General features: G+C 38.2%; 1 protein-coding gene across 1 annotated transcript in view; it reads left to right on the top strand.

Annotated features, from left to right (window-relative positions):
* Positions 1 to 21,360, top strand: part of LOC149262401 (ubiquitin carboxyl-terminal hydrolase 6-like) — a 315,784-nt gene that overhangs the window by 180,107 nt on the left and 114,317 nt on the right. The window contains exon 11 of the mRNA XM_089424395.1: positions 9,019 to 9,127. Coding sequence (XP_089280521.1) covers positions 9,019 to 9,127 — 109 coding nt within the window. The remainder of the gene's footprint in view (positions 1 to 9,018; positions 9,128 to 21,360) is intronic.

Genomic DNA, 21,360 nt, shown 5'->3' with positions numbered 1-21,360 from the left:
AAACTTTCCCCTTTTCTCTCTTTTACTTAATTTAGCCTTCGTAAGGCCAAACATCCACATAGGGCCTAGTGTGAATTGGCTAGGACAGAGGATTTGGGCTCTTGGAAAGTCTAAATATCAAGGATATGGTGGTTTCCACAAGATCACTTACTTTGATAGGCTTTCATTTCAATTTCGTCCATAAATTTTATTGCCCTAGTTGTTTGTCCTAGGGTAAAACCTTAGTTTGGTTTTAGTTTCAACTTGGTGGCTTATCGAGGGTTTAATGTGCCATATCCTTGTTGAAATACTTTGTGGGAAACCCTTCATCGATACCTTGACCTTTTGCCATCCCAACTCTCAACCCACTAATCAAGCCCTAGGTCTTGTGTTGTACAAATTTGACCTCTTTGAGGAAAGCAAATTGTCTTCATTTATTGATTGGAGCTTTGTACTTAAGCTGAGTGTTTCTCTTAGAAGCCTCTTGGTCATCCTAATACCTTTATACCTATAGTATCTCTTATAGGGGATGTTATACCGGGACTCTTCCCATTGGTGAAAGTCCATAAAGAGTAAGGGGTTTTGGCTGTGGTGATAGTGAGCCATTACCCCAATGCTGTCACTAGGTCTAGTGATAGCCTTGTAGGGTACCCCTCTCCAAGGCCTCCTAGATTTTCCAGCAATAGTCTCTTAGAGTTCTACATTCGTGATTTATCTAACCATGTATTATATTCACACTTTCCAACCCCCGTTCTTCAAACCCCCTCCTATACAAGAAACATTATCTATCCAATCCACAAATTGGGGAGTAGCCTTGACTCGAACAACTACCGAACTATCATTGTGGGTTATGAAATTTTTATCTATTGCAGCTACTGGAAATTATTCTTCTAGCTGAAAATTTAATTATGCAGTTTATTTGCTACGACAAACAATGAACAGAATCACAATTGCAATTTTCACCATAAAAATAGTGCAGAAAATAAAACACTGAAAATTGAGAAATTCTAGCGCACATAAGAATTTTGATTGAGTTATTTTTAGACAATTGTCCCTGGAAAAACTCAACTTGGGGAATCGATGCAGCAGATGAGGGTTTTATTATTATTCTTCAACAACAATTCTGAGTACAATTATTTAGATGCCCAATTGGCGATCTAATCTGAGGAAAATACTGACAAAATCTAGTGAGGAATTTTCTCTCACCCCATAACTATTTTTTGCCTCCGAAATTACCTCCCTAGCCTCTGCGTTGAGCCTCCTGTGTCACCCTCTGCGTAAAGCTTACACTGGCCCTTGAGAATTTCAGCCTTCCTTCCTTTGCCTCTTCCGGAGACTGGAAACCTTCCTCCTGGAATACTGCTTCCCTCCTCTTCCACCTGCTACTCACCCTCTGGCTCTATTTTCTCTGTTGAGCTGCTGCTACTGAGAAAATCGAACTGCCTGGGCAACTGGTATCTGCACTGGTGTGTTCTCCATCACCACATCGACCTCCTCTTATAATCCTCTCTTGGAGCACCAACGATCAAGATTAAAACTTAATCAATGGCTAGGATCATCTTTGGATCGATACGTTTGAGTTTCTAGATGATTCTCACCTTATCTCAATTAATATTGATTAATTAACCATATTCCTTAAGTTTAGACTTAGAAAATATTTAAAAATCGGTTAGTAATATAATTGAGACACTTCTAGGCGAAATTTCCAGAAACGATTTCTAGGTTATGGAGATCTCATTTATTCTAGCCTCTCCATGAAATTTTGTGGCTAGAACACATCCGATGCTACAAAAACTAACATGGATCATACATTCTCCAAACTTTATGTCACACACTTTACACCAAATATTTTTGAGAAGTTGGAGAGGCAACACCTCATGGTTAGAGGACAAATTGGTTTCTACCCAAACTTCCAAAGGATTGATCACATCTTCACTCTTTGAGGCATTATTGTTCAGGTTTGTCATCATTCTTCAAAGATCTACAATTGTTTTGTAGAATTCCAAAAGGTGCTCGAGACAATTCCAAGGGAGGCAATATTTTAGGGCCTTTGCGACATTGGCATATTTGAGACCTTCCTGGTGGCCATGAGGAAGCTATATGAGTCAGTTTTGGGATGCCTTAGGATGGCACATGGCCTTTCAAACTTCATCCAAAATACCTTTGGGGTAAAGTAGGGGTTCCCCCTCCCATCGATCCTATTGAAGATCTATATTGATGAGCTAGAGTCCTTTGTCCATGAGCACATCTATGAGGGGGATGACTATCTTTTACATCAGGTGTTGATTTCCCTACTACTATTTGTTGAAGACCTGATTTTGTTGGCCTCTTCTCTCGAGGGCTTGTAGAGATAGATCGACACATTATCCAAGTTTTGTGACCTTCAACAATTAATGGTCAACCTAGGTAAACCCCAAGGTTTTGATCTTCAATGCATTGAAGGGTTCTTTTACAAACTTACATTTCTACTATTGGAGGGTAGAGATTGAGATCAACACAACTTCCACTTACTTGGGAATATAGCTCACGGGACCTTGATTTGGTATGTGGCAAGCCCTCTAGTTTTGGCTTAGTAAAGGGTACAATACTACAATTCATTGGCCCTCATTGAGAGATGATGCATCAAAGGTCATTTTCAGGACATCTTTTCCAATCTCTACATCATGGAGTCGATTATCAGACCCACAATTCTCGATGGCTTCGAGCGCTGATGATCGAGGTTACTAAAGACTGACTTGGCCAAGGTGGAGAGAGTCCAAACCTTGCTTCTCAAGCATGTTATTTGCTGCAAGTGGACAGTTTTGCAATCCACTATCGAGGTAGAGATCAGTGTCTACCCATCCTTGAGGTCATTTTCCCTTAGTCCCTTTCCTTCATATTGTCAAATCTTTTAGAAACTCTATTACTGAGAGAGGAACCTCTACTTTGAACTTTTCCTGGTTGGAGGCTCTCAGTTTGGATGCCCCCTTAAGCTATGCATGTGGTTATTTCTTAGAGGCTGCTCGACTCGATGACTATCTCCCAAAGCGATTTCCCTTGTTCATATACTCTCTTGATGCATTGAGCTATCTCTTACTGACTAGATAGGTATTGGATCAGGCTATTGGAAAGGGCATTTGAGATTATACATTCAGGTTGCTTGGACCTCACCTCCGATGAGCCTAGGCTTTAAGATGCCTTTCTACCTAGAACAATTTTTGGAGATGCAGGATGACATCATTGTTCATCCCCCTTGTATGCACAACATTGGATGCTCTTGCTTAGGATCCCTTTGGGACAACTTCGGGTCAGTTCTCATTGACTCTGTATGTTGACAGACCACCATATACCATGGTTTGATAGGATTTGCTAGATGTGCCACCTACAAGAGTTGAAGATAGAGATGCACCTTAGTTTTAGGTGTCCCCTTTACTATGAGATTAGAGGATGTTATCACTACCTTTGTAGGGACTTGGGTGGGGGTGGGCGGAGCTCCCTCTCTACTTTCTTTTGGTGCTAGAACCAAAGATGCATGCCATGTGCCTTTTTGGATGACTAGGACAATCGCCTCATACTTTCATGTTGATCCATTAGGCTGGTGCAATAAACAATGTGCAAAATCCCAAAATGCACCAGACAATAGAATGGTGAAACCTTGAGACTCTCCTCAACTTCCCTTTGTAGGAGAGCAACTGATATCAATGAGACGAGTTTGAAGGAGCCAAACCATACATCATCCGAGGATTCCTTAGAGTGGAAGAGGAATCAGTTCCAGATAGATTGAGTGTAGGGTGCCTCTGGCCTGTTCGATTACCTCCCAGCTCCAGAGGAGGAGTCAAAGGTTTATTCACATTTTCTTTCCTTCAATCTTGGATGCTAGGAGTATCCCCCAATCCTACATCCTCCATGATCATATAGTTGGACCCCTTGATGGTTCTAGAGGACTTCGACAGTGAGCCACTGCCCAATTTGCCCCCCTTGCCTTTGGCCATTAGACCTGGAGGACCTTGACATCATTAGCTTCATTGTATGATCTCTCTCTCTTGATAGGCTTGTGAGTTGTCCACTTTTGCAATCCTGGACACACAATATATTGTATTTTGTGGCACTATACCCTTGTCACAGCTATATACATATATTTTGAAGTTGTACTACTGTAGGTTTTTAATTAATTTTTTATTATTCATTCTCTTTGTGTATGTTATTTTCGACATTCTTTAGGAGCCGTGCTCACACTCCAAAATTCTGTTTATATTAGTTGTATTTTTCAGTCCCATTGACCTACTTTTATGGTCATTCATTGGACATTAATAAAATTATCTTATCTTTTCTTATAGGTGATGAATAATCTCATAATTCAACATAGATACTTAGTTTAAGCATATTTGCTAACATGACATTGAGCGAAGACCCTATCAAAAAATTAATTTTTTTGATAATTAATATATTCATTCAGAGTCCATTGTTGATTTTGTTTTCCATCACTCATTTCCTTTCCAATGAATCCAAGTTCTGTAATTTTTTTTTTTTGGGTCAAAATTCTGACATGAATCTGGGTTGGGTATGCCATTTTTATGAATCAAACATATGCAACACAATTGCCATTAGAAGGCTTAATTTATAGAGGTATGTAAACATCTGTTTGCATCATGTACTTTGAAGGTCCTAGAACCTAAATTCTACTTTCCTTCATATTTATAATTTTTTAATATTGTATGCTTCATAATTATGAATAGCTGTAGCGATTGATTATAATTGAAATTCAAAGCATAGTAGGGGCATTTGTAATGCCTTGTACCAGAAGTAAATCTATGGTCACTCCAATGGAAATGAACTTCAAGAAATTATGTGGAGATGCTGCGGGACTAGACTTAGAAAATCCATTTCCATCTATTGCATTGATCACCTTTTGGTCGCTACATGTTATGGATGTTATTTTCTGTTACAGTTACATTTAATTGATTAGCTAATCTACCAAACAGTGGGTTGTTGAAAATGTAGTTTTTCACAGGCAATGATTCATCTGATAGTTCAACATAGGAATTAATAATTTAAAAGTAAGTTGCAAAGATGACATTAACAATAGTTATCAGAACTGGCTGATCTGCACCAGAATTGGACACTTGGGGCATGTCAAGACCCTACAGTGCCTGAAGTGCTGTCTAAACCAGACTGGAGCATTTATCAGGCTTGTTCAGACAGGTTCACAGCTGGTTCAGACTGGCAAGATCATTGGTGGTTTCAAGGGGCTGACAATATGAAAATTAAAGGAAAAACAAAAGAATAACCCCTCCCCCCTCCATCCCAAACCCATAAACAAGTAAACTTCATATATTTGGCGATCTAGTGGTTTGGATATACATTGATATGTGTATATGTTTGTGTGTCTACATCAGTGTTTTTAAAAAACCGGTTACCGGTCAAACCGGCCGGTTAGCAAGGCTGCCGGTCCGAACCGGCCAAAAAACCCGGTTTGATAGGGCATTTCGCCATTTTTTAGCCCTAACCGGTGAAAACCGGCCGGTTTAGGACAGAACCGGCCAGTTTGTATCAAACCGGCCAGTTCTGTCCTAAACCGGCCGGTTTTAGGCACGCCTTTGAACAACCCTAGTTCTCCATTCTTTCTTACATTTCTCTATGCTTGTAAGACTGCCATATTGTTTTCTAAATTTCTTGAGCATACTTATGTCAATAAAGATCCGTCATAAAATTTTTGAAGCATTCTTCTCTGTAGATCAGACCTATGAATCAGGACCATAGTCAATACAGGATTGTCTGCATGATCATTACTGGACATCAAGCGGATTTGTTGTTTCAAGTGCAGTTGTAATGCCCTCATCCTACTAATAATATCCTCTTGAAGGCTCTAAATTTCTCCAAGAAAGAGGTTGTTTAGTTATGCACTCAAATGTAAACTCAACAAAGTTACAAACCATACATCTCTAAGCATTCTACCAACCAAGTGATCTTCATAAGGCTTGACATTTTAAGAATTATCCTCTTGAAGGATCTAAATGTCTCCAATAAAGAAGTTGTTCTGTTATGCACTCAAATGTAAACTCAACAAATCATACATCTCTAAGCATTCGACCAACCAAGTGATCTTCATAAGGCTGTCTTTGGGTGAAATTTCAAGAATGGCTAGGCTCCAAACACGTATCCTCAAGCTACAGGTTGCAATCTGCTGAAGATCATTATGACAATGTTTTAAAACTTGGTGCGAGTTGACTTAGACTTGGTCAACTATACCAAGTTGATATGTGGCTGGGTTGACTAATCTATTGACTTGGCTCTGTGGGCTGGTTTGGTACCAAACATGACTCAGCCGGTTCTATATCAAATCGGCCCTACTCAGCCGAGTAGATGCTGGACTCCACTGTGGTTGATTGAGCAAGAAAAATTCAATCTTTTTAATATGAAAAACAAAAAACCCAACTCTGAACCAGATGATGTCTATGTAGCTCCTGATGATGATCCTGTGTCTAGTAGTGGTGATGAACTTGATGATTGATCATGTGTACACTGTAGACTTGTAGTAGGCCAATGGCCTCATAGCTTGCAGCATTGTTTTTGGATTTTATAGGCCATTTAGAGCCTCATTTCTTATGTATTTTGCTATTTTGTCGATTATATGTATTGTACTCGGTGCCATTTTGATATATTCACCTTTACATGGTATATAAATGAGCAAACTTTGCATATTTTGTCTCTATTGGCTTCGAATCATGGTTTTACATCTTAAAAATAGTTTTGTTTCATTAAAAATTAAATTATTTAATGTATTTTTTTAGAACCGGTTCGTTTAGACCAAACCAGTCCCGGTTCCGGTCGGTAAACCGGTTCATTAGGTGGACCGGTCCGGTCACCGGTTCCGGTTTTAAAAACATTGGTCTATATATCTAAGTTACCGGAAACGGCTACCCTAACCCCCGAAACGACGTTTTCCCGTTTCAGATACGGATCCGGGAACAAAACGCCGGAAAAACGCCAGAAAAACGTTTTGGTGCCGTTTTTTGTTTTTGGATACGGGACTTTTTTTTCAAATGGCGTTTTTGTAGAAAAAATGTGTTGTTTTGAAAATTTGAAAACGTTTTCTGAAATTCTAAAACGTATTTGGAAAAATTTTAAATGTTTTACAGCAAAAAAAACTGTTTAAGGTCCGCAAATACCGCATCCATTTTTTCTGGTAGCCATATTCCATTATTGTATATCAAAAATTTTATCAGGGATCGCTTCTTAAACCAAATGAATGGTAATCTGGAAAATTTAATGGGCCGCCTTCACATTACAGCTAAGCACCTTGCCAATCCGCATCGTTTATGCAGCGGCAGAGTATGATAAATTGGACGGAACCATGTTAAAACAAGTTATGAGCTCGATATTTCATAGGTGGTCAGCTAAAGGGATTTTTTGATATAATTAATGCATCGAGCTTAGAAGGGGCCAAAAGTATTTCAACGCTACATCTCTTTTCGTTGAAATCTGGTCTTTGAGGACGCGAATATAGGTTCAGTTTTCGGGTCCACGAAGATATGGTTTACAGGAGATGATTTAACCATGCGGTTGACCTAAGCGTTGTAGAGAGAGCCGTCCATATTATGGCGTTTTGGTCAACCTCATGATGGGGCCATCCCCATTATATAGTATCAAGGGCATTGATGTGGCCACCAAGTCCATCTAATTTCTTCATGTTGTGTTTTGTGTAGGCTCTATTGATCTATTTCGCCCATTTAGGATACTTTTATAATTCTCTCAACATATGTTAGAATAAATAAAAACAATATTTTATTTTGTGAGGTAGGTTGAACTATTTATAGTTCTTTCCAACGTCTTGTAGAATAAATAAAAATATTAAATAATAATTCATTTTGGACCTTAATGGCAATAAGCAAATCTTTTTTTGTCTGGAGAATCAGTGATTTGTTCTGGTGCAGATGTTTTTATAATACTATGCCATCATGTAGTTTTTATTAACGTGTGTTTGTTCCCGATGAAGTACTTTCCAAGTTAGTAAATTCACTCTCTTGGTTCCGACTGAGAAACCTCAAACCTGTTCTTGAAGTTATGTAAAAAAAGTTAACTACTTGCCATTTTCTTGAAGTTTCATCAACCCTGTTTTACTGTTTTTGGATGTATTAATATATTATGCTTTTCTTTGAGGCACAATTCAAATTTTATCGATAATCGTTAATGATGTTGACAATGTTGAATGGTTATGGCATATGTTGAATTGATGATGATGAATCATGATAGATCATATAGATGATAATCTAGATTCTGAAATATGAATGGTAATATGAAATTCTTATTTTTAAAATATATATATGTGTGTGTGTGTGTGCCGTTTCCTGCCGTATCGTATCCAGATTGTTTGAAAATTTGCCATATCTGTTTCAAACCCCGTACCCGTATCCATTCCCGTATCCATTTTCTGGTAACTTAGCTATATATATATATATATATATATATATATATATATGCGTATTTTATAAGTTTTATAGTAATACTGGTTTATAAACTGGTTCACAGGGCAGTTTTGGTCTGGTGTCAGTTTTATACTGGTCTAGTCCTTGGCTGGTTCTGGTTCTGATAACTTAAACCTAACACCCAATCAATAAGTTAACTCTCTTTTGATAATTGTTATATTCATAGAGGCTCATTATTCCTTTTCTTTTGAATCCCTCATATGGGCATTACATGAATCTATTGTGTTTTTTCAATTTTGTGACAAAAATTGAAACCATCCATAGTTAAGTCACTTAGTCTGAATAATCTAAAGGGGTTTGCAGAACTCTAATTGACTCCTGTGCATTGTGGATAGTCCTATATTCCAATTTTCTTTTTCATATTTATAATATTTAATATTGGTTTGCTTGATAACCGTTGTTAAACTACAAATGACTTGCAAATTTTTCAACACAGAATTCTTTTCATTCTAATATTCATCTACTATTCATTATTTTAAGTATGTGTTTTGTCTTTTCTTGAAAAGTGATTTTATTTTTATGTTTTACAAAGTTTAGATTAGTTTTATACTAACGTGGAGATTGTTCAAATTAGGATTCGATGTGCTGAAAGTGGCGAGGAAAGCTTGGAGACAGAGTTGGTGTACTCATTAAAGTGTCACATTTCTCACGAGGTCAACCATTTGCATGAAGGACTGAAACATGTATGTCTCACTTGAAAACAAAAGCGTGTCAAACCAATGTTGTCTTTTAACAATGTCATTTCGGCTCAATAAAGTTATGTCTTATGTCACATCTCTTTTTTTAATTTATTATTACTTATTGTAGTAAGGTCCTTTGTTGTCAGCTTTTTGCACCCTTGTCACTTTGTTTCATGTGATTGGTGTGTCTTTACATGAAATGCAATTGTGGACCATATATTTATTCTTATTTTGGTAACGATCTTTTTGCAAAATGATTGATTGATGTTGATCGGAAACTTTTATATAACATGACATACAACCATAGGTGAACAAACTTCCTTTCACTGCTTCTTATCAAAGTCAAGCTTATGTCTTTAAAACAAGGACACCATATGAATCAAAACACTCACTGTCAATATAGGATTAATATAATCACAAACCAGCACTGTCAAATATGTCAAGTTGTACATCAGATCTGACTGTCAAATAAGGTTATGCCTATGTCCTGCAACTTTTGGTCATACCGAGGTTCTCACAAAATTCACTTCTGTAGCTTGGAGAGACATTTACTTAAGGTCTGGACAAGAATACTATTAGTTGACTCTAAGATCTATGATAAGGTCTAACTGTAAGTTCTAATAAAAAAGAATGCAGTCCCAATGAACCGGAGTAATTATACTTAGGTTTGTCACATATATATGTCACAACTTAAGTGCTGATAATCACCCTTTCTGTAGAGATGACACTGTTCTGATCTAGATACTTCAATGCCAAACTTGTTATGATCACAGTCAATTTCTTGACTGCACAGGTAAGGCTGGCTTTATATAGTGTGCACAACAGTGTATAAATACACACAGACAAATTGATTTCTGCACTAATATATTCGTGCTATTTGACACCCTTCTTTGCTCCTATTGACTTTAACCTATGCATATATCAGACCACTAGATTGCAAGGATAGATGTGGCCTTTAATGGATATGCCAAACAAACACAGTGCTGTAGTAGCTAGGTCGCAGGAGTAAAGGAGCTTAGAATATCATCATCAAGAGAATACAAGGAATATGGAGCAGATCTTACCTCAGGAATTTCGCTCCTCAAATGCCAACAAACCTCCAAGATACCATAAAGTAAACTAAGCCCTATTTCCTGTACTTTTCGCTGTCTTCATGCCTCAGGTAGGTCGAACTATTTGTTTGCCTCAGAGCATCTCAACTAGGCCGAAAGTTTCAGATGTAGAGGTTTAGAATGATGTGTTTTTAGAAGATGGGTTAGATCTTTTTATAGTTTTTGTTTAGGCTAATGAGGGGCTTCATGATTGACCGTTAGAGGGCAAGGTAGGATCTTCAAGGTAAAGTTATAATATTAAACTTTTTATTAAGTTATGTCTTGTGTGCTAAATAAGAAAGGCCTTGAGTCTTATAAGCGATAGACATTTAACTTTTAGGCATGAGGGATTAATTGAATACTCTTTACTACTACTTAGTGGATTTCCCTTAATATCTTTTAAGTTAGCAATATCTTTTAATGACCATTGACCAATAGATGTGTAATCACAACCTATGGGGTTTAAGCCCACAAATTGGGGTCCCTAACTTCAATTGTGAATATCTCACAAAGCAGGAGGAACTACGTGGTGTGCCACATACCATTGAAAACATCTTTTCGAGGAGAATCCAATGATGTGGATCTCCAATCCAAACTCAAAGATTTGCCACTCCAAAAACCCTTGACAAAGTCGGGGTATGTCCTCAGTCTAGGGAACCCAAACCCTAGGACCTGGGTTTTCAACCATCCAACAATGGAGCTTCCAACTTGATGTAATCCAAACAATTATAAGAAGCGTTCATTATCAATTTGACATCAATGACTGGTGTTTTAGTCAAAGTCAAACCCAGTCAAACCCCAGGGTTGACATCAATGACAACACCATCTAACAATCTCCCCCTCTGTCATTAATGACAACTCATGTACTCCTTCTGCGAGTACAACTCTCCCTGACTTCACACTTCTATATCCTTCTTGATATTTCTCTCCCCCTTTGACATCAATGGCAAAGGGTGACTCCCCCTGACTAGCTGCCTGCTTGCTATGAACCTATAGCCTGTATGTGCTTCCCTTGATGAGAAGCCTTCTTCTAATAAGCGGTTAATGTGGACCTGTAATCCTTTAACTGTTCTTCTCCCCTTGACCCTGTTATAGATTTGACACATCTGTCTTGATGCTATTCTTGTGGACCTGTCAATAGATAGATCTTCAAGAATGTGCGACATACTGCTACATGGACTACCCTTCTTCAAAATTCATGGAGTCAATAAGTTGAGGTCTTCAAAATCACCCAACTCTTTAGTTGGACCTTCTTGACTCATGTCATTGTCTAATGTATCTAATGCTTCATCATGACCCTTTGTATTTACAAAACCAGAAAGCCAGAGTGTTGAGACCCTTTTATCTGCTTGATCTTCCTGTACTTGTTTTCTTCTCCAAACTTTTTCATACTTGCAATCTCAAGCTATGTGTCCATAGGTATGACATTTATAACATTCAATGTCATCCATGAAAGTTTCCATCTGGTATTTTCTGCTAACAAAATCATCGTGGAACGTGTCTCGTGATCCTGCAAACTTGCTTCTAGATTTTTGCTGATGATAATTGTACCTGTCAAAAGCTTCACAATCCCTAGCCATATGTCCATAGTTAGTACATAAAAAGCAATAACCATTAAATGATTGAGCGTACCTGGATGATTCATTCTTCTTTGAAGGCGGTGGTCTTTGATAATTGTACATGTCAACAACTTTACAATCCCTAGCCATATGTCCATAGTTAGTACTGTTGACCACACTTTGCCAACAGTATGGGAAAGCAATGTACACAAAGTAGAGAGAATTTTTCAAAGATCAAAGTTATCAGTTGCCATCATTCATCATTGTAAACCCAATTCTTGCAAAGTTTATGGTAAATGATGCTAGTATGACCATTTAATTATGTAACAACACCTAGGTAAGCCTTTGATTTTGGCAAAGGATTTCATCCTAGGAAGTTTTTTAACCTCCTCGAATTATGTGTGTTTGTAAACATGCATAATCGACAAAGTTTTTCTTCTAGCTATAACCTCAAAGCTAGGGTGGAATTCGTTGATAAGGTCTTAGGTGAGTCCTAGTGTTTATCAAGTCTAATGTAAAAGTGTGTTTAGGAATAATTTTAGTGCATGGTCCCTTGTAATTAGAAACCATGGCTAAATTATTTTATTATAAGCACACTTGGTTTCATACTAGATCATATTGTGTCGCAGAATTGGGTAATGTCTTGAGGGTTTGGTCTAAATGTGTATTTCCCCTTCTAAGGGTTGAATTAATTGTAATATTTTGATGTAAAAATATTTTAGTGCATGGTCCCTCACAATCAGAAACCATGGCTAAAATATTTGAGGGTGGAAAAATTATTAATCCCCTCTAGAGTCAATTAATTAAATTTTTTGGCAAAATTAAATAAAAATCCTAAAGCAGAAAATTAATTGATTTTGAGTTGAAAAATAATTATAGAGAAATTAATTTCTTTTCAAGTGGAAAATAATAAAAAAATCGTGGGTCAAAAAGAAGACAAATTTTGGAGGCCCTCCACTAAGGGAAAAATGGATATTTTAAGAAATTTTGAGCCCTTGGACCTTGGTGGTTAACTCAAAGTCAAGTTCTTGAGGAAATTAATCCAAAATATTAATTTTTGGATTAATAAAAAATGTTTTTTAAGTGAAATTCGATTTTTTTCTCAAGAAAAGAAAAATTCGACTGTGGAGATTAAAAGATAATCAAGTTATTTTCGACGGTCGAGATTATTTTGATGAGGATGAAGCCAACTAGCCATTATTTTCCACTTGGAGGGGTTTTCTCTATATAAGGAAGCCATTTAGCTTCTATTTCCCATCTTTGGATGAGGTGATTTTGTAACGCATGTACTGAGCTGTTGCTCTGTTGGAAACATTTTTTTCTCATAATGGAAAGACTTTAGGGTTTAGTTCATGGTGTTATTCTATTTGTTGATTTGTGGTATGTGTTGGCTATGTGTTTATCCTATATTGTGCTAGATATTTTTTTAACTGTTATTTCATTTGTCAGTGATAAGAACATTCTACTAGTACGAGTTATCTTAGGTGATCTAATTCACTATATGATCTAACAGTTTATCTTGATATTAAATAGAGATTTACAGGTACGCTAGCTCGTAGGCTCCAAGTTCACAGTCTGTGGGGAAGAGCCGACCTTGTTTGGGCTCTAAGCTTTCATTGTGACAAATTATTTTGCTGGAGGGTTTCAGCTGGTCTATCTTTCAAAATTATTCATCCATAAAATTTATTTAAAAAATCTCTTAAAATTTTTATTTGATCTTGGGCTACAAATAAATAATTTGCTAATGAGAGCTAATAATTTTAAATTTTTAAATTTTGTAAATATTTGTAAATTATTCTAACCCTTGTTTTATTTTGTAGCACTTAGGGTTCTTGAGGTTTTGAATTATTTGTATATATTTGGGGTTTTGGGAATTCTTTCATTCATTTTTTGCAGATGGATCTTCAAACCTCAAAGGAAATTGAAATTTTTGTGGAAGATCTAGCCTAAGGCTAGGGTTTGAAGGTTTTCACTCCTTCAAGTGAGACGTCCAACCTTATTGAGCATTTTCGCTGGGGTTTTGAGGAAGATCTAGTCCTAGGAAGGCAAGATCTACCCTCTAGCCTCCCTCCAAGCTCAACGTCCAGCCAGGAAAGGAAGATGCTGGACCTAAGGAAGCAAATTTTGGCATTTTTGTGGTAAAGTTTTTGTGATTGTAGGGTTCTGAATTTTTTTAAGGTCTTTAAGGCATAACCGTCACCTTTTCCAGCCTATCCGTGGCCTTTTCTCCTCCTCTAGATGAGCCGCTAGCCTCTTTTAGGGCTGCTGTGAGCCCTAGAGGCTCCTTTCCTTGGGCCATAGGCCCTTAAGGGCCTTCACCCCTAGCCGCTGCCCCTTTTCTCCTTGGCCGCAGCCCTAAAAGGGCTTTCCTTTCCTAGCTGCAGGCCTTTAGGGCCTTCTTGTAAGCCCTAAAGGCCCTCAAACCCTCTCGGTCCCCTCCATTTGCCTCTTTCCCCTTGGCCGCAGGCCTTATTAGGCATTCCTTCCCCTTCGTTATCTTCTCCTAGCCTTCTTCTACCCCTCATCTCAACCATTCTTCAGTCATTGGGTTGGTTTGTATTAGTATTTTGTCTCTAACAATTTGTTTTGCAACGATTTTGGAGCTAACATTGTGGTTGCATGTGGACAAGTTCATTGGAAGCCAAACTAGTCATCTACAAGACCATTAGGCCTCTTGGTTTGCTCTCTAATCCTTCATTCTCATCAGTGTTTTCATCTTGAATTCTGAAGCATTTTATGACAATGGTGCAATTAGGGCCTAAACACATCTAAAATAGTCCTAATTTCATTAATAATTCACCTAAGGCATAAGATTTGATCTTGTGGTTGATTTGATTGCATATAAGTGAAGTTTTGTGGACTGTTGGGTAAATTAAAGCTCTGATATGTTTGCCACAACCATCTAAAATAACCTACAACAATGATAACTTCACATAGTATAACATTGGCATAATAATTAAATTGCAAGCATATTTCATCATTGATGAATCATTGGCATTGGTTGGGCTTGCATTTATTTACATATCTTGTCATTTCTTGAATGCTGTCATAAAATTAGAGGTTTGATATATGCTGCATATTAAGATTTGATATAAACATAACAGTGGTGGCAAAAGTTGTTGACAATCATCTCTTTTCATTGAGAATTTTTTCTTTGCATCCTTGTCCATCCTAAATAAGTGTTTTCTAGTGAAATTGGGTGTCTTTCTTACTGCTGCAATCATTGGTGTCTTGGCTGCCCCATCTTGCATTTTTGCATCTCTTGCATTAGCATATCATTATTTGCATTTACATAAGTGCTCTAATATTGTGGATCAATGCTCTCTTTCTCTCATTGATAGCTAGGAATATTGTGACATTGGTCTTTGAAGAAAATTCTTACTTGTCATTACTATCATATTGCCAAGCAAGTGGATAATTGGATAATAAGTACATTGCTTCTTGTGGATTCACTGTGGATGGAGTAACTTCTTTTTTCTTGCAAATCATTTTCACATCCTAAATTTATAATCTTGTTAATTTAAGTCACTCTTAAAGCACTTGTCTAATCATAATTGTGATAAGAGTAATCTTGAGGTAATTTAAAGAATTGCTAATTGTGTTCATAAGGAATTTAAACTGTCTCTCTTTATCTAATTGGCACATTGACATTCTATTGTTAATCATCATTATCTAATTGACATTCTAACATTGTTGAAAGAAGCATTGAATTTGTCTATGTATGGTCATTTCATGAGCAATTGTCTATTGGTAATCTTGGCAACATTTTTTGGCACCATCTATTTGTTCATTGAGCACTTTCTCTTCGTGAAGATTGTCATTGTACATTGTTAAGTACTTCATTGTTCTAAATTGAATATCAATGTAATTTGTCCCTAAATACTCAAGACATTTAATGAATTCACCTTAAAAATAATCACTCATATTTTGCACTTGCATTTTAGGACTAGTCTTGCATCAACTAAATTACCTCCAAGCATAAGCTTGGTTGATAGAAAGATAGGACCACCTTTCTCACTCAGCGTGCAAAGCCTAGACCCTTTTTTGTGGTTAACTCGATGGCCTTGTAGTCATTAAAGCCACAATCTCTGCAAGGGAGGTATCGCTAATACAACCTTTGCTATCTTCCCCTGGGTTTCTCTCTCACAACCTACACTAAAGACTAGCTTCAAAATAGTTGAGAGGAAGGATTCACTTAGATAGGCATGTAATTTAAAATAAACCAATATCTTTCACTTCACTTAGATTTTAGGTGTCACATTTCATATAGGATAGTGAAGCATCCTAAAGCAACAATTGTTCATCTGGTGGCTTGGTTGATAATTCGCGTAAATTAAGTATTTTGACTCCATTTAAGGCACTGGTATTTCAAGTTAATCTAATCAAATCACTAAACTTGCTAAATTAACCAAGTTGCTTGGCCATTCAGTCGTGTCTCTCAAACTTGTTGGTTGTCGACGGGTCTTGCATCTTTACCCCCCACAACCTGCTGTAGGGAGACAACTAGAACGGAGAGGGCGTGGACCCCCGTACTGAGTGTTGTCGCATATTGCCTATACAATTTGGGTGACAACATTTTCTGATGCCGTTGCCGCGGATAGAGTTTTTTTTGTCCCTGGTTTTCACGATATCTTCTCATCATATCATCATTATCATTTTTCATCTTCTCATTTAAGCCGTCAAGTGGCACATTTCTAGGCACTTTGACATGTCACCAATCTTCTCATCACCTTGTTCTGTTAGTTTTTGGTAGCATCGGATGTGCTCTAGCTATGAAAATTGGTGGAGAGGCTAAGGCACGAGTTCTAAAGAACCCAGAAACCGTTTGGAGATATTCCACCCGGATTGTATTTTATTAAAATATATTTTTTTTAATGGGGTTCCTAAGTCTAAACTTAGGAAAATTAAAGTATTAATGGGTATTAATCAAAATATGGGTGAGAATGTTCTAAAAAACGGATCAGGTCAAGTTTTGATCTTAGTCGTTGATTAGAGACTTAATCTCGACCGTTGAAGTCTCAATGAGAAAAGTATAAGAAGAAGGCTTGGGGTTCATTCCAACATACACAAAGAGTTGATCAGTCCGTTCGATATTCCTAGGGCAGGGTTGGCTAAGGAATTCGAACCAGTTATCAAGCAGTGAGGTTCAAAGGAAGTATTGGAAGGAAGTGATTCCCTATTCTAGCGAATATACTTTAGAGAAGACAGTGAAGGATCAGAGAGGCAACATAGTGCCAATGAGGGGCAACGCAACAACTAGAGGAGATTGACGCAGAACTGCTGGGGGAATAATAGAGATCAGTGTCAGGAATCACTGTGGGTGATTGGCAGAAGAAATCTCGATTTCTTAGCAACAGACACAACAACAACAAGGGTGACACAGTCAAAGGGAATCTCCACGCAGAAGCCACGCAGTGACTGCATAGGCTCACGTAGAGACTGTGCAGTGGGTCATCCAGAAGCTGAGGCCAGTGCAAAATCTCCAGATTCAGTGTGAGAAAATTCTCACTATCTTTCTATCAGTTATCTTCTCTGAGTGGATTGCCATTTCATTGGGGCATCCAATTTGTATTTAGAAATTTACTGCTAATAATAGAAACCCTCATATTTGCTGCATCGGTTTTCCGCATTGGGGTTTTCCTGGGGACGTTTTGTCCAAAAACAAGTGTGTCAATGTGATTGTTCATGTGCTGGTGTTTGTCTTGCTTTTCCCATATTTTGTGAAGTCTGCAACTGAATTTATTTTGATATTTACTGAAGCATTGGTAGATAACTTATTATTGTAAATAAGTAGGAGAGATAAATCAATCACCGCAACATAATTTTCACATGGTATCAAAGCAAGATCAGGCAAGATGGCAGTAATTTCTGCAATGTAGGGTGGTGGTGCCACATTGGCAGCAAATTGATCTCCAAAAGATTCACGCAGTCCCTTGCAGAAATTACCAGCAAAGAGAAATAATATGGAGAACAGTAGGGATCATAATATTTTAGAATTAGCTTCCAGGTTGGAAGAGGAATTTGCTTGCATACTGAGTTTTGCATCAACCGAGGATTGGTACATTGATAGCAGGGCTTCAACTCATATGATTGGAGAAAGAAAATATTTTTCGAGCTATTGGAGGAGCAGATGAACTTCCAAATCACAATGGATAACAGGATGAAGTGCACCCTAGTAGGAAAGGGAACCATTACCTTCTAGACAGTAGCAAGAGATAGTCTTCGGGCCATTAACGTATTGCATGTGCCAGGTATGGGGATGAATTTGATTTAAGTATCTCAATTACAAGATAAAGGATATGATGTATGCTTCACTGGTAATAGAGTATATGTCAAGCATCCTCAGTGGAAAAAGAGGGACCAGATTGGAACTCGAAGCAACAGGTTATATATTTTGCAGCTTGAGTCTCCTATGGCATTGATAAGCAATAATGTCAGTGGAGAGAAAGACTTGAATGAATTGTGGCATAGAAGGATGGGACACTTACATCATGGGGCATTAAGCATGCTCAAGGAAACTGTTACAGGGGTTTTGGTGCTCACTACCAAGCATGATGATACATGCAGAGGCTGCGTACTAGGCAAGTACGCCAAAGTGGCTTATTCCAGAAGCAATAATAGAGCTCAATGTGTATTGGGTTTAATACACTCAAATATCTGCGGTCTAATGTCTACAAGGGCTATCCACGGTGTTGAGTATTTTGTCACTTTCATAGATGGCCATTCCAGGAAAACTTGGATTTATTTCTTAAAAACCAAGGATGAGGTCTTTGATCTGTTTAAGGAGTTTAAGGCTCTAATGGAAAACTTGACAGGAAGGAAGATCGGAACACTGCACTTAGATAATGGTGGGGAATACACGGATAAAAACTTCACAGATTTCTGTGCAAGAGAAGGGATTAGAAGGGAGTGGACAACACCTTATAATCCAGAGTAGAATGGAGTCGCAAAAAGGAAGAACAAAACTATTGTTGGAGCGGCAAAGGTGATGTTATATGATTAGAATCTACGCAAGTTTTTATGGGTAGAAGCATGCAGCATGACCGTATACATTCAGAACAGGACCCCTCACAGGGCTTTAGGAAAGAAGATGTCGGAGGGTGTTTTCACGGAAAAGAAGCCAAAAGTGAGTCACCTTAGGATATTTGGAAGTGTGGCTTATTGTCATATTCCAGATGAGAAGCGGAGCAAGTTAGAGCAAACAACTGAAGTTGGATATCTCGTGGGTTATAGCGAGACTTCAAAGGCATACCGAATCTACATTCCAAGCAGTAGGAAGATTGTAGTAAGGCAGGATGTAAAGTTCATGGAAGATAGAGCTTTCAAGAAATCTTGAGAGATGCCTTTTGAAGAACAGGGTGAGGATGTTCCTCTTGTCCAGCAACAGGGAACAGATCTAGCAAAAAGACAGGTATCTGGTTTGAGCGCTGTAACCAGTATTAGCATCTCCTCAAGAGAAGAGGAGCCAAGAGTGTCACAACATGTACAACAACTGGAAGAGGAACAGATGGAACCTCCCACCACCAGTGGAAGGACTAGCCGAGAAGTACAACAAACTCTGAGGGACGCAAAAGAATTTGTTGCGGCTCTTAGAGTCGAGAAGAGGCAGCGTAGACAACCTGACAGGTACCACGCATTGGTAGCTCAGGTCGAAGAACCCTCTAGTTTTCATGAAGCTGTATAGCACCAGGTGTGGGTGGATGCCATGGTAGAAGAGTATAGTTCCATTATGACAAATGATGTTTGGGAAATTGTACCAAGACCAGAGAACAAATCAGTTGTGGGTTCAAGATGGATCTACAAGATCAAGTATGCTGCAGATGGCAGCGTAGACAAGTATAAGGCTAGGTTCGTTGCGAAAGGATATGTGCAAAAGGAAGGAATAAACTATGAAGAGACCTTTGCCCTAGTAGCTCGGTATACCTCTATCACATCCATTATATCCCTTGCAGCACAGATGGGATAGGAGATTCACCAAATGGATGTCAAGACAACGTTCTTGAATGGGGTGATAGAAGAGGAGGTATATACTGAACAACCGGAAGGTTTCGAAACACATGAAAAGAGAACTCATGTGTGTAGATTGAAGAAAGCCTTGTATGGGCTGAAACAAGCACCCAGAGCTTGGTATGGTCGAATTGGCAGCTACTTACAGCTGTTGGGATTCATCAAGAGCGATGCTGATCCCAATCTTTATTATATGTTAGTAGAAGATGAGCCGTTAATTTTGGTATTATATGTGGATGATCTATTTTTGACGGGATCACCCAGACTCGGAGGATTGGGAGAAGAACCTGGAAACAGAATTCGACATGAAGGATTTGGGGCTAATGCACTATTTTCTGGGATTGGAAGTTTGGCAGCAGGATGGTGAGATCTTCCTTGGCCAAGGTAGATAGGCGACAAAAATTCTAAAAAGAATCAGAATGCAGGATTGTCGACCTATAGCTACGCCTATGATTAACAATTGGAAGAAAATAGATGCATCTAGAGACAAGGAAGTGGACCCCACCTTATACAGACAACTCATTGGGTTGCTTATGTATCTCGTCAACACTAGGTCAGACATATGTTATGCTATCAACACCCTTAGTCAGTTCATGGTGGAACCAAAAATGTTGCATTGGGCAGCGACAAAGCACATTCTCAGGTATGTGGGGGGGGCAGTCAATTTTGGATTAAGATACACCAAGGGCAATGATATCGAATTGAGTGGATTCACTGATGCAGATTGGGCAGGAAGTTCAGTGGCCAAGAAAAATACCTCTATGTATTGCTTCAGTATTGGATTGGGGATGACCTCCTGGAGCAGTAAGAAGCAAAAGTCTGTAGCAGTGAGCTCGACTGAAGCTGAGTATATGGTAGCTACCACAACGACATGTGAAGCTATATGGCTCAGGAAATTGCTTGTAAATCTATTCAGGAAGAGGATGGAAGCGAAAAAAATCTTCTGTGATAATCAAAGTTGTATCAAGCTCTTTGAAAATCCAGTGTTTCATGATCGCTACAAACACATCGATATTCAGTGTCACTTTTTCAGGGACTGTGTTCAGCGTGGGGCCATACAATTGGAATATACTCCCATAGGAAATCAGGTAGCAGATATACTCACCAAGGCTCTAGGAAGAACAAAGTTTGTTCAATTCCGACAACAGATGGGTATGTTGGAAAATCCCTTTCAATAGCGTGATGCTGCATTTGAGAGGGAGCTATAGTACAGATGTAGCAGTGGCAATGTCATGGACAACAATACAGTAGCAACAACAACACAGTGTTGGTGGCAACAACAATGCGGAAAGGAGATACTTCAGAAACAAAGCAACATGCAGTTGGACATTATTGCTAGAGCACTTTCCTTGCTAAGAGGGAGTGTTAGTTTTTGGTAGCATCAGATGTGCTCTAGCCATGAAAATTGGTGGAGAGGCTAAGGCACATGAGTTCTAAAGAACCTAGAAACTGTTTGGTGAAATTCCACCTGGATTGTATTTTATTAAAATAATTAATATTTTTAATGGGTTTCCTAAGTCTAAACTTAGGAAAATTAAAGTATTAATGGGTATTAATCAAAATATGGGTGAGAATGTTC

The sequence above is a fragment of the Pinus tabuliformis genome, chromosome 6 (assembly GCF_031772625.1).
Source record: "Pinus tabuliformis cultivar Carrire ecotype Pingquan chromosome 6, CPIR1, whole genome shotgun sequence".
NCBI classification, from domain to species: Eukaryota; Viridiplantae; Streptophyta; class Pinopsida; order Pinales; family Pinaceae; genus Pinus; species Pinus tabuliformis.
Note: the sequence above shows the minus strand (reverse complement) of the source record. Positions and strands in the feature narration are given on the sequence as shown.